The following is a 15,844-nucleotide window of genomic DNA, read 5'->3' as shown; positions in this document are numbered from 1 at the left end:
CCTTTGTATGCTGAGGATAAGCATTCTTGAGAACCAATTATGTTTCCTCAAACTATAGATGACCAAACTCTAATGATAGGCTGTTTGGTAAGCTGGAAATTGGAACTTTTAATTGGCTGAAATCTATGGTTAGTTCAACAAATCAAATATAATTTTATTAACTGACTTACTATTTGAATTATCTATCAAATTTACGTTCACTGGCTACGCTATCAACAGTTGAGCTAGGGCTAATCTCAGAAATTACGCGAGCGCAAACGTGCACGTGAAAGCTATTGTCGGATCAAGCTAATCATAACCTTAGAGTGCACGAATTGCTCGATAGAATTTTTCCTGAAGCTCGATTTTTAAAAAAAAATCTTGATAAATAGAAATAAAGTATTTATTCTGTTCCATTAGAAGATATATTCAGTATACTGACTTTTGAAAATTTCCTACGTGGATAGGAAATACTTGCACACATATCTTCCTTACCTAAAGTAGATTTGTTATGTCTACCTTGCAAAAACTTTTAGGGACATTTTTTCGATATAAAGAAAAATAAATATATTTTTGTCCAAGAAAGCGGATGCATTAGAATAATATATTTGGCAGATAAAACAAATAAACTCAAGATGACCAATAATTTGTTAGTTGAGCTGTAAATAGTATTGAGGAGAGTACAAGTTCGCTTTCGGAAAAATGCACTTACTAGGAGAAAGAGTAATCTTAAGCACACCATCCTCAAAAATTACGAGAACAACGTCCCCATGATATTGTTCTCCGAAAAAATAAATCACGACGAGTCAGCCATTACAAATACATATGTACGAGACACAGTTTGTACAAATATTCCTATAATAATTAAGACCGATGCGTGAATTTCTTTTTCCAGATATTTCTTATGTGAAACAATTAATAGTTTATGTACTTCGAGTACAATTTCCTCAAGAGTTTTAGTCGACTTCTTCATCCAATCAGTTGTTAATCCAGAAATTGATTCCTTTTCCAGTTATATATTTGAAAAAGTTTGGGTTGATATAATTAAATATTCTAGCTTTCATTCCTTTTTTTTCTTATAAGAAAATGACTAGATTAATTTGAAACTTTAATATGTGTATTTTATTTTTGATAAGATCGCGATATATCCTCGATCTATTTGCTAAAATTAATATTCACTCAGACATCGACTTGGTCATGCCATAAAATGCTTCCAACGCGGGGGGCTTAATACCCACTTCCATTTAAGAGCCAAATTCTCTGTTTTATGCAATAAATAAACAACTGAACCAGGAGAGGGTAGAATAGGTGAAGTGCGTAAATAATTGATTTTGACATCACCTAACCATCGAAAATAAACGCGCATAAATAACTAAAAATTCAATAAATTAAGGCAAATCATTATCATGGCTCCTATGAACTACGCAGGCCGATATTTTCATTCGGAAGTTGGAACTTCTTCTTCTTCTTTTTTTGGCTTGAAATTCTTTTGGAAAATATGTTATATATAAAACTATTTTTTTCGCCAGATATTATATGGAACTTATTAATCAACCATCATGAATCAATTTGACATTTGTTCTGAACGTATCAGCCAATAGGAGTTCATAAAAAAGGAACAGAAAGGATAAAAAGCAAAAAAAGACCATCGGAAGTCTTTGATCCTAAATTATTGAAAGAAATGTAACCTAACTGGAAGAAAGAAAACAAACAAGTTAAAGAAATCTTTATCATGATTGATTTAAGTGATTTGATATTTATTTTTCTAAAATAAGATTTCAAATTCGACTTATAAATTAATAAAATACATGTTGAGAGAAGTTTATCCCCTAATAAAACTGTCCGGCTCGAAATTCAATAAATTTTCTAATATCAGGAGAATACACACAAAAAATTTAAAGAAATCATTCTAATTATAATTAAATTTATACCAGCGTAACAAACACGATTATGACCCTAAAGGATTGTTGATAATTGAAGACGGCTTATTATCTATAACGGTCGCATGTCATGGCAAATTAAAATCACAAAATTATCGAGCTTTCTCTTATGTGCTCATGCATATCATACAATAACTATCTAAATTAGCCTTTGTATGCTTAGGATAAGCATTCTTGAGAACCAATTATGTTTCCTCAAACTATAGATGACCAAACTCCAATGATAGGCTGTTTAGTAAGCTGGAAATTGGAACTTTTAATTGGCTAAAATCTATGGTTAGTTCAACAAATCAGATATAATTTTATCAACTGACTTACTATTTGAATTCCTCTATCAAATTTACGTTCACTGGCTACGCTATCAACAGTTGAGCTAGGGCTAATCTCAGAAATTACGCGAGCACAAACATGCACGTGAAAGCTATTGTCTGATCGAGCTAATCATAACCTTAGAGTGCACGAATTGCTCGATGGATTTTTTCCTGAAGCTCGATTTAAAAAAAATCTTGATAAATAAAAATAAAGTATTTATTCTGTTCCATTAGAAGAAATATTCAGTATACTGACTTTTGAAAATTTCCTACGTGGATAGGAAATACTTGCACACATATCTTCCTTACCTAAAGAAGATTTGTTATGTCTACTTTGCAAAAACTTTTAGGTACATTTTTTCGATATAAAGAAAAATAAATATATTTTTGTCCAAGAAAGCGGATGCAGTAGAATAATATATTTGGCAGATAAAACAAATAAACTCAAGATGACCAATAATTTATTAGTTGAGTTGTAAATAGTATTAAGGAGAGTAAAAGTTTGCATTCAGAAAAACGTACTTACTAGGAGGAAGAGTAATCTTAAGCACACCATCCTCAAAAATTATGAGAACAACGTCCCCATGATATTGTTCTCCAAAAAAATAAATCACGATAGTTGTTATTATAGGATCGAGTCAGCCATTACAAATACATATGTACGAGACAGAGTTTGTCCAAATATTCCTATAATAATTAAGACCGATGCGTGAATTTCTTTTTCCAGATATTTCTTATGTGAAACAATTAATAGTTTATGTACTTCGAGTACAATTTCCTCAAGAGTTTTAGTCGACTTCTTCATCCAATCAGTTGTTAATCCAGAAATTGATTCCTTTTCCAGTTATATATTTGAAAAAGTTTGGGTTGATATAATTAAATATTCTAGCTTTCATTCCTTTTTTTTCTTAGGGTAAATTACAAAAAAAAACTCAAATTTTATAAAATGTCTCAATTTTGTCCTAAATTTTGTTTTGTAACAGAAAAAACCATAAGTTTTTTAAAATGTTTCAAAAATGACCTCCGTTATAACTTCCGTCAATTTTTGCCGTTGATGGTGGGTCCCTTTAACAGTCCACGTAGGTCACACGTAGGCAAAAATTGACGGAAGTTATAACGGAGGTCATTTTTGAGACATTTTAGAAAACTTATGATTTTTTTGTTACAAAACAAAATTTATGACAAAACTGAGACTTTTTACAAAATTTGAATTTTTTTTGTAATTTGCCCTTTTTCTTATAAGAAAATGACTAGATTAATTTGAAACTTTAATATGTGTATTTTATTTTTAATAAAATCGCGAGATATCCTCGATCTATTTGCTAAAACTAATATTCATTCAGATATCGACTTGGTCATGCCATAAAATGCTTCCAATGCGGGGGGCTTAATACCCACTTCCATTTAAGAGCCAAATTCTCTGTTTTATGCAATAAATAAACAACTGAACCAGGAGAGGGTAGAATACGTGAAGTGCGTAAATAATTGATTTTGACATCACCTAACCATCGAAAATAAACGCGCATAAATAACTAAAAATTCAATAAATTAAGGCAAATCATTATCATGGCTCCTATGAACTACGCAGGCCGATATTTTCATTCGGAAGTTGGAACTTCTTCTTCTTCTTTTTTTGGCCTGAAATTCTTTTGGAAAATATGTTATATATAAAACTATTTTTTTCGCCAGATATTATATGGAACTTATTAATCAACCATCATGAATCAGATTTGACATTTGTTCTGAACGTATCAGCCAATAGGAGTTCATAAAAAAGGAACAGAAAGGATAAAAAGCAAAAAAAGACCATCGGAAGTCTTTGATCCTAAATTATTGAAAGAAATGTAACCTAACTGGAAGAAAGAAAACAAACAAGTTAAAGAAATCTTTTATCATCATTGATTGATTTAAGTGATTTGATATTTATTTTTCTTAAATAAAATTTCGAATTCGACTTATAAATGAATAAAATACATATTGAGAGAAGTTTATCCCTTAATAAAACTGTCCGGCTCGAAATTCAATAAATTTTCTAATACCAGGAGAATACCCACAAAAAATTTAAAGAAATCTTTCTCCGTCACGCTTTTGTTGATAAGTCTCGCGTTGTTTTCTTCGATTTCTTCGTTTTCCTTTCCATTCATATACTGTTTCAAGAATTTTTCTCATGATGCATGTTTTTTCCATTTTTCTTTTTCGACGTCTACTTTCGTATTCAAAAATCCAACAAACTTTTATTAATCCAGTTCGGTGTGTACCCTGTGTTCTCTTTCTTTTTTTCTTATGTTCATGCTACGGAACAATGTCTATAGATTCAAAGACCCGAAGATGGTTACCGGTGTTCGAGGATATCTGCGAGTACATAAGGGGTGAGCGAATGAATTCGTAAATTCCTTGGAGGTCCTAGCTGAGGCATGGGGCTTTACTTTCGACTGTGTGATGAAATTACATTTTTAGCACTTAATTGAGTTAAGCTTGTTTGATAACAAAAAAAAAAAAGATTTAACTTAATGATTCGGTCAAATAAGTGCTTAATGATTAAGTGGATAGAAACTTTTTATTTTTTTTTTCAGCCGACTCGCTTAGTTAGGGGACTATTTATACAATATCTGCAGTGAAGCCCGCAATTTAGTCCACCCGATTTTGGGACAGAGAGAGAGAGAGAGAGAGGGGCACGTGCCGTGTTTTGTTTTGCCCCGGGGGTGAGGGGGGGTGCTGTTGGGGTTGGGTAGGGTAGGGGAAAGGAAGGGCGACGACAGGATGGTGGTGGCGACCTCTGAAGTCGCCAGTAATCTCGTCTAGGTGATGGTGGTCGGGATCGAGGGCCACCACCGCCTGAAATTCCTCTATATCTCTTCGAAAATTCTAACCGTAGAGAGAGAGGGAGATTAAGGGTGGTGGTGGCCAAAATACGCGATCTCATTAGGGCGGTGGTGACTGGGATGGGGAACCACCACTGCCCTTCTCTCCCTCTCTGCGATCTGTGAGCTTTTTATCTCGAGGGAGCAGTAAAATTGCCGGTAAGCTTCTGGCACCATGAGTTCATTATAGGGTTGGCTTCTCATATGGCCGGTGAAATAACATCATAATCAATGGACCTCGAAAGTCTTAAACAATCTAGATAATCAACGAGAGACACGTCGAGTTCAAAACTTCGACCTGATAGCTTAGTGGGCCTCAACTAGAGTTACTTGCACGTAACTATCTCTATCTTTTCAAAACGAGTGAAAAGGTGGGGCGAGGGCGAGCAACGTGGTCCCCGTCACGTGACATGAGAGATCTTGAAAGGAAACAAAAACGCTAGAGTAGAATAGGCGTTTGATGGTGTGGTCCATCCCATGCCACTTATCCATAACGCCTTAATGACCAAATGCTATAGCTACGTACCTTTGGGGCCTGCCAAACATTTAAACATGGACTTGGTCTCTTCCTCTCTCTGATCACTTCGTAGTTTTTGGCTATGAGCCTTCCCCTACTCGTCTGTTTCCTCTCTCTTTTTCCGGCCATTTGCTTGCTTCGGGCAGAAGCCATTGTTGTTATGACATAACCGAGTCGATAGTAGCTGTCAATTGCCATACAGAGTAGGTTCAAATATTGGGCCCCTTTTACGATTTACGAGTGTCAGCTATGGTTGCATTAATCTCATGATTCATCCGCCTAGAAACATTTTGACAAGTGCAAATAGCTACTCCATTCTTTATTTACCTTATTTAACGGATTCTTAATATTGTCCTACGATGTTCTTTAGGGAAAGAAAACAACATATTCAGTCCGGATATTCGGGATAGAACATTGAAATATAGAGGGCAACTGATCCGTCGGCTGCAGCTGCCAGAGATAGAATAAAGAACTAAATGACGGGGTAGGATGTGCTAAAACACAAACGACAATCCACTATGACAAGGTGCAACTTTGCACTTGGGGTTACAGAGGTCTGTAACGGATGTTTATCATCCAAAAAAGACTAAAAACTTTCAGAGAAGCTTCCCATTCCAACAAACACCCAACAGATTGATATATTGCACAGTTTGATTAAGCAAGTTTAGTTTGCTCGGGTGAAACTCGAAAATTACAGGTTCAGATAGAATGTAGCTCACATAGAAATAAGGTGAAATTTGACGGTCAGTCTTCTTAACTCATTTACCATCTCCACCAAAGAGGTAGCCCAGAGACGATCCACCACCAGGTGCAGAATGGACCTTGGTTGAAGGTCGGTCCTGCAACAATTAAGGATACAAATTAGCCAATTGCACAAATAGATTTACTAGCATATGGTATCTGATGGAATGAAATTGGCACATAGATTGACCCTTGATGTCTTGATGTGTGATTCTTATTCGAAGTATTTATGTTTCTACATCTAAACATGACCTTACAGCAACACTTACGGCACTTTTCATTTGAACAAAAACAAGAAACATTCTCTTTTGTTATTCAAAATTCAGAGCAATCAATTTCCTTTCAACAGATCTGCTAAATCCTGTGCTCTTACATGCAGTTGTGTATTAGAAAGTACAGAAGAGGCAAAAGACTTTGGAGAAGAGAATTCAGTAGGACTAAGGATAAGACTAGAACTTGCAAGATTTGACTTCAGGAGTTACTCAAGCAGAATCGTTATGAGCCATGTCTCCATTAAACTAATCCTAATGTTCAAATATATCTTCACTTATGAGCTGATCGATTGGATCCAAAAAGCCACATCCAACGAAAACATAGCATCTCACAATATTTACTTCAAAAGAAACAAAGGAATCGCGAATTGTATACCGTGATGAAGTTGCCAGTGTTCTGACCATCGGCCCTCATGTAGTTGTTGGAGGAGGTACTGTGGATACCAGCAGGAATATTCTTGGTAACTTCTACGGGAGGAGCAGCTGATTTTGAAGAAGGCTTAGCTTCTGGTTCAGTTGTAGCAGCCGGGGGATTGTTTGCAGCAGCTTTGGGAGCTTCCCCACTTCCAAACAGGTAGCCCAATGAACTCTGTCCCCCACCAGCGCTAACTCCGCGACCCATGCTGCCAACTTCTTCCAGGCAAAAACAGTAAATTAAAAAAATAAACACAAGCATCTAATATGACAAAGCAATAGAAGCCAAGGCGATTTAAGCATAAATACCAAATTTAAACAGGTGACACAGGAAAAATCAATGCCATAAGAACAATAACAGCTTAAAAAAACACAGTTCAAAGAAGAAACGGAGATATTCTATCCAAAAAGTTCCAAATACTTCATTTCATATCAAATCATACTCATGGAATGAAGGTCTGTATTTGACTCGTTGACTGAACGATGAGTATGTTATGTCGGCCTATCCGGACTGTCAGATCCATAAAAAACTCTCAGGACTTGAATTTTTTGGTGGGGTTGTATAAAAGGGCATTTTGATCCAATAAAGTGAAATATACGATAAAATAGATCAATGGCTGAGCTGAAGAATGCAATCCTGAATTTCATGGTAGGTGGACTAAATCTTCCAACCGCTAGAGCTAGACTAAAATGGGAATCAAAAGAGGCACATCCCTCAATTACCATCTTCCCCCACGTTCCCCATATCTTACTTCCGAAAACAAAATCCATACACTTTTGAAAGAATAACAAATGGACCACTGCCTCCAACTAAAACAGTATCTCAAGACGAAAGTTCTATATGAGGCTTCCAAAGTTGGATCCATGGTATTAGCAAGGATCCTATAAATGTCAAACCACAATCTGACACTACTTTTCAGTAGGTGCATCGGTGCCATGGTATAGTGTAGGCTTGAGATCTCTATTGACGAATGCAACCACTAATTCCAGTTAGAAAACTATACGTAGTTCCCTTTAAGAAACCAAATCTGTGCTTCCTGACATGAGAAGGGGCAATGGCAGTAGCCGCAGTACGGCTTAAGATACACAGTTGGGCCTTTGCATCATCACCGCTAAGCTTCGCAAGCCACTCATGGCAATATACTCTTAAAACAGCTTAAAGAGTGTCGCAACATGATCACGACTTTCGATTAAATAAACGCACTAGCACATTGAACTTGACCTAATTACTGCAAGAAAATTCTTCACGGTGCTAGTACCATTCAGGTTTCAACCAAGTGAAGTGGTAATGGATCACGGCTAAAGGGCAAAATCAGACTAATTAGCTGCAGAAAATCCCCAGAAGCCCCGGACAAGAGAGATCAGACATGTCAGTACAGTACACGGCGTTTTCAAATCAGAACAAAGGAACAGATGTCAATGCGACTAAGGGCAGATCCATCGAGAACCACGGAAACGCGAGTCACTAGGCTAATCGTTCCAGCAAGAAAAGCAGGGGAAACATCAAATCAAGCAAAGCTCTGAGGAAATGGACAGCCATCTAAGCACTGAGACCTTGAATCAGAAGCTGTGCAGGTACAGAAAGGCGAGGATCTAGGGATAGGGTTTCCGGTACGGTACCTGACCTGAGAAGTGGAGCGGCTCTTCCGATTAGATCTCGAGAGAGATTCTCGAGAAAAGAGAGAGAGAGAGAGAGAGAGAGAGAGAAGAGGAGGAGTGTGGATGAGAGAGAGAGAGAGAGAGAGAGAGAGAGGTGAGGTTGATGGTGAAATGCGACCGTTTGGGGATCCGGATTTATAGATCGAATTGTCCTCGCCCATATTTGCTACTTCCAGATGCTTCGCACGACGCTTAACTCGGCAATGACTCAAGGTATTGAGTGTGGTCATAGCATAATAGGGCGTGGAGAAAGAGTTGCTGAAGATTGTCGGACGGGGGCCCCACCGGATGGGGCTGGCCAGTGCTTTGCTTGGAATAGTGACTAGTGAGTGAAAGTCCCCTCTCATATATCATCATACCGCGGTGCCCATTAGGAGCGCTTATGCTGGGTTTGCCGGCATCTCACGCGATGAGGTAAGATTACGATTTATCATATCCAGCGTCAACATCGTTGATTAGATCTTAATCGAGTTAAAGGGAAAAATGATGCGAGAATGGGATATCGGTTAGGAAGTGTTCGGGCACGCTCGGATTAGGACACATGCCTTCTTCTCTAGCCAACTTTGGTCTGTGTCAACAAACAGCAATCGCAGGTGGGTCGCGAGCCGACGGCTGATCTCGCTTTGCGCTTACAACCACCTCGGGCGCAGCCTCTCCAGGAGCAGTAGCAGCAAGCAATGAGCCTTTTGGAGTAGCCATCAGACGAGCCGGATTCGATAGCGAGGTGGCCTCGTCTGGCTTCTTCGGGGTTAAACGTGATGATGGATTTGGTTCTCAAATCTAATGGCCCATGACCCTGATCTTGGGCCGTTCCTATGAAGATAAAATTTTGGGCCAGTGGCCCACAACAATTCTCCAATCGACTTTGTCGCATGACCTCCTAGCGTCATCTGGCAAATAATGTGTTCGGTGCAAAAGTTTGCAATAAGATACATGCGGCATGCTTTAATATATCCCTACCGCCAATTATTTTCACGTTCCGACTTCGAGTCACCTCCTATGTAATTGCAATTCTCCTAAAATAAGAATTCTGCACATAGCGAACAAAACATAAAGGGAGGTTCTTACGAATCTATAGAGATTTTATATATATCGTCCCCTGCTAATCACGACTGTTTTAGTGGAGAGTTGCGCCTTATGAGAACCGTCATATTGAGCCGAAACGCTCGAAACTTATAAAGAACGTGCTTGCCCGTTGCTCTAAACCCTTTTTTTTTAACCAAAGCTATATATATAATAGTATTCACCTCACCGCTATGTAAGTGATTATTTCGCGCATGGACGCGAGGTAAAAGGAAGAAATATGACTGATGGGCTTAAATGGAAAATCGTTTGCTCCTTTGAATTTGAACAAAATCTATATTCCCAAAAAAAAGAAAAAAGAAAAAAGAAAGAAATATGGACAATGATTCTAGCTGTAATTCACGGGGCACATCAGTATCATGAAATAAATCTTGACCTTCTGTCAGCAAAAAAATTTTCTGGTCCTTGCAGGGGTCAAGTGTAATTGGGCAAATATATATATATATATAATTTTTAATTTCTTCATTAATTTTGGCGCCTCCCATACTGAAAAGGAAAATGAAAAAATAAGCGGGTTAATGACCCAAAATATGATCAACTTTAACTCATTTTTTAATTTTGACGCGAACTTTACTTTTTGGTAAAAAAAGATACGAATTTCGATTTTCTTATTAAATTAAGCATTTGTGCCATTTTCCATCCATTTTGTTAACGTGGCGGAAAACGGTGCTTACGTGCCAAACAGTGTCACATTATGTCAGTAAAAATTATAAAAAATTTAAAGAAAAATTTAAAAAGAGAGAAATGCTTTGATCGGAGAAATAGTGAGGACAACGGCTAGCCACCGCAACCCCAATTGGGGTCGTCAGTGACTTCAAAGAGCGTTGGTCATCCCAATCGGTGGGTGGTGGTCAGGATCAAGGCCCTACCCACCAAAATCGGGAGAATCCCCAAGGGTGGCACGTCGGGATCGAGGCCCCATTCGTCGAAATTGAAACAACCTCCAATTTGAGTATTCTCCCAATTCCGACGCGGTAGGTTCTTGATCTCGTACACCATTCCCCTGATTAGGCTCGTCGATGAGCTTTGGGGTCACTAGCGACTCTAATCGGGAGGCGGTGGCCTACCCATTTTTTGATCAGTGCCTTTCTCTCTATTTTTTCCTTTAATTTTTTTGAATTTTTAATTTTTTTGCCGAAATGGCATGACATAATTTATCACGTGGACACCGTTTTTCGCTAAGTCAGCAAAATGGATGGAAAACGACACAAATGTCTAACGTGATATGAAAATCAAAATTCGTATCTTTTTTGCCAAAAAAAAAAGTCCGTACAAAAAAAAGTGAAAAGAGCTAAAGTTTATATTGCTCCGTTTGTTTTCAGAGTCGTGGTTTAAAATTTTAACTTTAACTTTAACTCAATACACTACACAACAAAATACACATTTCAAAAGTCAAACTGGTGGGCCCCATATATTATTAAACATACAATCCCATTACAATTAATTATCTATACCTTACATTCATTCCAATATTACCGGTTTCCTCTTGGTTCCGCATTCCATATTGCATTTGCAATACGAATGCATCCATTTCCCTGCTTCTCATGTCTACATCAACCCGATCCCCAGTTAGATGCGGAGGATTTCGGAATTCATCGTAATATTCCCATGCATTGCCATACTCTTCGAATAATCTATCGTGATAATTATTTAGCCGAATGAAATTGTGCAACACGAAGCATGCAAGAGTAATTTGTCCTTGCCGAAGCGGGCCGTAATTTGACATTGTCCGCAGTATTGCAAATCTGTTCTTCAGCACCCCAAAACACCGTTCGATAACATTACGAACGGATGCGTGACGTTGGTTGAATAACTCTTTCTCCGTCGTAGGTGGGGTGTCGTCATTATAATCACTGCGGTGATACCTTTGGCCTTTATAAGGAGCCAGATAACCCGGAATATTAGGGAATCCCGCATCGACTACATAATATTGTTCTGCAAGCAGAAATATAGATCTAATATATAATGTATTTATGAAAATATATACGCGATTGAGAAGGGAACATACGATATGAGCATGACGAACTTACCGCCATATGGTGCAGGAAATAATTCCAATGTAGCGGCATCGGACAGAATTCGAGAGTCATGAGCAGAACCCTCCCATCCAGTGACGACATAAGTGAACATCATGTCATGCGAACAAGCGGCGAGTACATTTTGCGTAATCTCATTATTCCGATCGCGATACGCGCCTCTCACCGATGATGGAACACAAGCAGACACATGTGTCCCATCGATTGCTCCAATGCAATTCTACAATAATAATGAAAAGAATACGAATTACATTATACAGCAAACAAAAATTAGTGGTATTTAAATTTATCACATGTACGACACATACCTGAAAGAATGGGTACCATTTTCGGCAACTCTGAATTTCCGGTTGTACATCAACGTTCCTCCGTCTTATATACGTTGGTGACAACGAATGAATTCCATGAGCTATTACCTTGATGACTCGTGACACCGTCTCCGTAGAATGCTGAAATCGTTCGGCAACCACGACCAAGCGCGTACTATGTGCAACTACCATTAAGAACATGCCGACCATCTCCTCGACGGTCATACCATTCCTGCTATTTCTGATTCCACAATTTGCTCTTAGCGTATCGCACAGATTATGAAATACGTGAGGGTTCATCCTGAAATTCTCGTAACACCTTGTGTCATTGCCAAGAACTTCCTCTATGTAATATCTGCCTTGTAGACGTGAGGTTCGACAAGGAATGTTGCGCGGGACACTTTCTTCAGCCGCCGCAATCTCCAGCGCCAGATAAATTCCCATAAGTTGGGCATCTCTTGATTGGTTATCATTTCGTCGTGAATTCCCGTGTCTTGACATTGTGTGTTCCCTTTAGCTTGGCGAACTATATCGACAAACAAGATGGCAGATTACCAAAGCATAGAATTGAAATGAGATGGTCAAAGGAATTAGGCGTGACATGTTAAACAAATGCAAGTGCAATGCACAAACATCGTAACTGCATGTCAGAAGAGTCACATAAAACAAACACATAGTTCAATCAACAACATAGCACACGCAACAAATATAAAACAAAGGTCTAGTAAATGACATAACAAATAAACTCTTAGTTATAAAGATCTATCGTAGTAGACGATGGACCGTGGCCGTTCAAGGGTCAAGCAGGCTACAAACCCATGGCAACCTTGTATCATCGAGAAGGCACATGAACATACGCCGTGTGTGCTCCTCCCTTGAAAGACGATCACTAGCCACGAGATACTCTTTTATGGACATGGATGGACGCATTTTATTCAGCACATCCATCGCCTCCTCGATGCTGCCCTTTGCTGGTTTGTCGGGGCTCGTCACGGATTTGCTTTTCTTCGTTTCAGGAGGGGTACAATGTATGTCCTTGTCCCTATTGCTGAGATTGCACTTCAACATGTCCAGGCACTCCTGCAACCGCGACCCGGTGGTCGAACTCCTTTTGCGCACACGACGACGGGACCCAGTAACAACTGGTTCGGTAACCTCATTAACGGGGTCATCACTGTCGCCGGATCCCTCGTCAAGATTGATCGGTTCTTTCCCACGGCTTGACGCTGCTGCTAGGAACTCCTCTTCCATGCGTGCATATGTTTCTGGGCTCTTTGGTGGGTCGGTCGATGAAATTCGTAATGCACCTGTTGCTGTCTTAGACCTGAACAACTCTTTTAATGATGTGTAATGCTTGCAACCTTTGTTCTGAAAAGTCTTGAAGCTGCTGTTCTTCTGCATGTTTTAAAAAAAGAAAGAAATATAAAAATATGAACTACTGTATGTGGAAAATTACAAACTGAAAAAAGTATCAGAAGTAAAGGTTAGTGTTACTATACCTTAATAAACTTGTCCCAGACATCAGCATTCGCTTTTACGGTATTGGTTGTCTCATCCCAGCCGACTCCAGTGTGCCCAATCAGCTCGGTGAACTGCGTGTATTGGATCCTCAGTCTGCGTAGTTTCTGCCTCAACTTGTTGGCGTCCAGAATGGTGCCTGGGAATTGCTCTTCCAGCTCCTTATTCATTTGTTCCCAGTCCCTGGCTTTCCAATATGTTGTATGCGTCCTTGTGAACTTCTCGAGCAAGATGGTAATGAAAGCATTCTCCAGCGCTTCAGTCCACTCAAGTACGCCTTCACCCTTGGGTGCCATGTCTTTGAAACAACTAAAACAACAACTTATACAACGGTGATACAATAAAAAATGTGAGAAACAACAATGTTTGTGTGCACTTGTTGAAAATGCAGCACCAAAACAGACATATAAATATGCAAGCAAGCCAACATCTTCAATGCAAAAAGCAGAGAATATGTCCAAATTCGACGTACATAACCAAGTTGTTTCCCTACCTAAAGTTAGCACATAAACAAAAGTTATTGGCTTATCATAAAGAAATGCTAAATCCACATTTTTTCCCTCACTGGAAAATTTCACAATGCGTAAAGCAAACAAACAGACTCTATATCGCATGATCAACTAATAATCAAATACATAATAGCTTATGAACATACACATCATATTATTTCAGTCAATAAAACTACAGACCAGAGCAATCAAACCGATCTATTTTCCCTGAAAAATTGACAGAAATAGCTCCATTCTTTACCATAGCAATAACGAATCATCAGCAAGAGCAACAACACATTCAATAAAACTACAGAAAGTTCCTCTGACACAAAGTTCATCTGACAGAAAGTTCATCAACCCATGCTATAGATCAGTATGCAAAAGTACAGAAAGTTCATCTGACAAGATACATACTATGAGGACAATATCACAGTAATATTGTCCTTCATGCATACAAATCTGCTACATTGACATTATTGCGATGACAAATATTTGTTATCGAGAAACCTAAACCGCACCTCTGGAAGCAACAAATCAGAAAAGTAAAGCTCAGTCAGGACTAGTTACTTCTCTCCAACAGACTCCAATGTACCCCTTTTGTGCAACCTAAGCTTCTGTAAACTAATTCTGACAGATCAAAAGTGTAATCTAAACAAACATAACAAGCACAGAGCAAATTCAAGAAGAACAACGACGGTTTATGAAATTAATGGCATTTAATTGCCAGTCATTCAAGCATAATAACACAGAAAATTCAAGCTTTGATAATGCTTTCTGTTACTTTGGATGAACAGCAGAGACCGAAAGCAGAAGCAGATTTCGGAATTCATGCTATTTCTAGTAAGCCCGTCACAGACATTTCATCGAGCATGTGTGCTGCCTGTAACCAGGGGAAACAAACAAGCGGCAAACGTAGGTTTCAGCAAAACAAAACATCATAACAGATCAAAATTCCAATCCAATATCGCCGGAATAGACAAATTGACCAAATGCAATAACAAAATCAACCCCACAGATGTCCACAGAAAGCAATGTTTCAGAAATCGACCAAAAATCATCAGCAATTTCGTCAAACAACTCGCCCGCAGACCTATCCTCATCCCGGCATAAAAATTGGGGAAAATCACTGAATGTAATTTGAAATTGGTGGAAGAAAGTACCTTTCCCTTCGATATGGAATTAGCTTCGGACGAAGACGCTCTTATACCGTAAAGCTTACTGGTAGGGGCCCGACGCGTTCGACGCCTGTCCACTGATCTTCACAGACGACCGAATTCTGCAGGGGAGACTAATCCTTCACGCGTTCGTAGAGGATGGGGACCGTGCTGGAAAAACCGACAGATTCAACGATTAAAGCTTCACGGATGCAGATCAGAGAAGGAAGAAAGTTGGGGAGGTAGTACCGTGTCTGAAGAGCAGAAGAACGGTGGTAGGGGCCTCTCCTTCTCAGTCAAAGCAATGAAATGAATGTTGCACGGACTGGGGTGTGGTGGGGGCAAGGCCACGAGCTTGACAGTGGTGGACCCCACAAACGGTCTAATTTTTTTTTTGTCTTCTTCTACAATCACAATCACAATCACAAAATCGTAACTTTAACTCCGAAAACAAACGCTCCGTATTTGTTTACGTCATTAACACAGAGATTAACGGGAGTTTTTATTTTAGGATAAATCCAAGAAAAGTTAAAGTAAATAGTTTTTTTAAAAAAATTAAA

The 15,844-nt window shown here is 38.8% G+C and overlaps 3 protein-coding genes across 3 annotated transcripts; all 3 read right to left on the bottom strand.

Moving 5' to 3' along the window:
* Positions 1-6,093: 6,093 nt before the first annotated feature.
* LOC116200904 (protein SPIRAL1-like 1) lies at positions 6,094-8,817 on the bottom strand. Its single transcript, XM_031531872.1, has 3 exons — positions 8,656-8,817; positions 6,998-7,251; positions 6,094-6,447 (listed from the first exon to the last, which is right to left on the bottom strand). The coding sequence occupies exons 2-3, from the start codon at positions 7,241-7,243 to the stop codon at positions 6,367-6,369; spliced, it is 327 nt and encodes a 108-aa protein (XP_031387732.1). The 5' UTR covers positions 7,244-7,251; positions 8,656-8,817; the 3' UTR covers positions 6,094-6,366.
* Positions 8,818-11,748: 2,931 nt separating this feature from the next.
* Positions 11,749-12,622, bottom strand: LOC116200607 (protein ANTAGONIST OF LIKE HETEROCHROMATIN PROTEIN 1-like). The gene is made up of 2 exons (XM_031531440.1): positions 12,122-12,622; positions 11,749-12,033 (listed from the first exon to the last, which is right to left on the bottom strand). The coding sequence occupies exons 1-2, from the start codon at positions 12,620-12,622 to the stop codon at positions 11,749-11,751; spliced, it is 786 nt and encodes a 261-aa protein (XP_031387300.1).
* A 103-nt stretch (positions 12,623-12,725) lies between these two features.
* On the bottom strand, positions 12,726-15,668 carry LOC116199351. The gene is made up of 4 exons (XM_031529674.1): positions 15,534-15,668; positions 15,291-15,455; positions 13,621-13,948; positions 12,726-13,516 (listed from the first exon to the last, which is right to left on the bottom strand). The coding sequence occupies exons 3-4, from the start codon at positions 13,933-13,935 to the stop codon at positions 12,914-12,916; spliced, it is 918 nt and encodes a 305-aa protein (XP_031385534.1). The 5' UTR covers positions 13,936-13,948; positions 15,291-15,455; positions 15,534-15,668; the 3' UTR covers positions 12,726-12,913.
* Between the last annotated feature and the right edge of the window lie 176 nt (positions 15,669-15,844).

Source organism: Punica granatum, chromosome 3 (genome assembly GCF_007655135.1).
Source record: "Punica granatum isolate Tunisia-2019 chromosome 3, ASM765513v2, whole genome shotgun sequence".
NCBI lineage: Eukaryota > Viridiplantae > Streptophyta > Magnoliopsida > Myrtales > Lythraceae > Punica > Punica granatum.
Note: the sequence above shows the minus strand (reverse complement) of the source record. Positions and strands in the feature narration are given on the sequence as shown.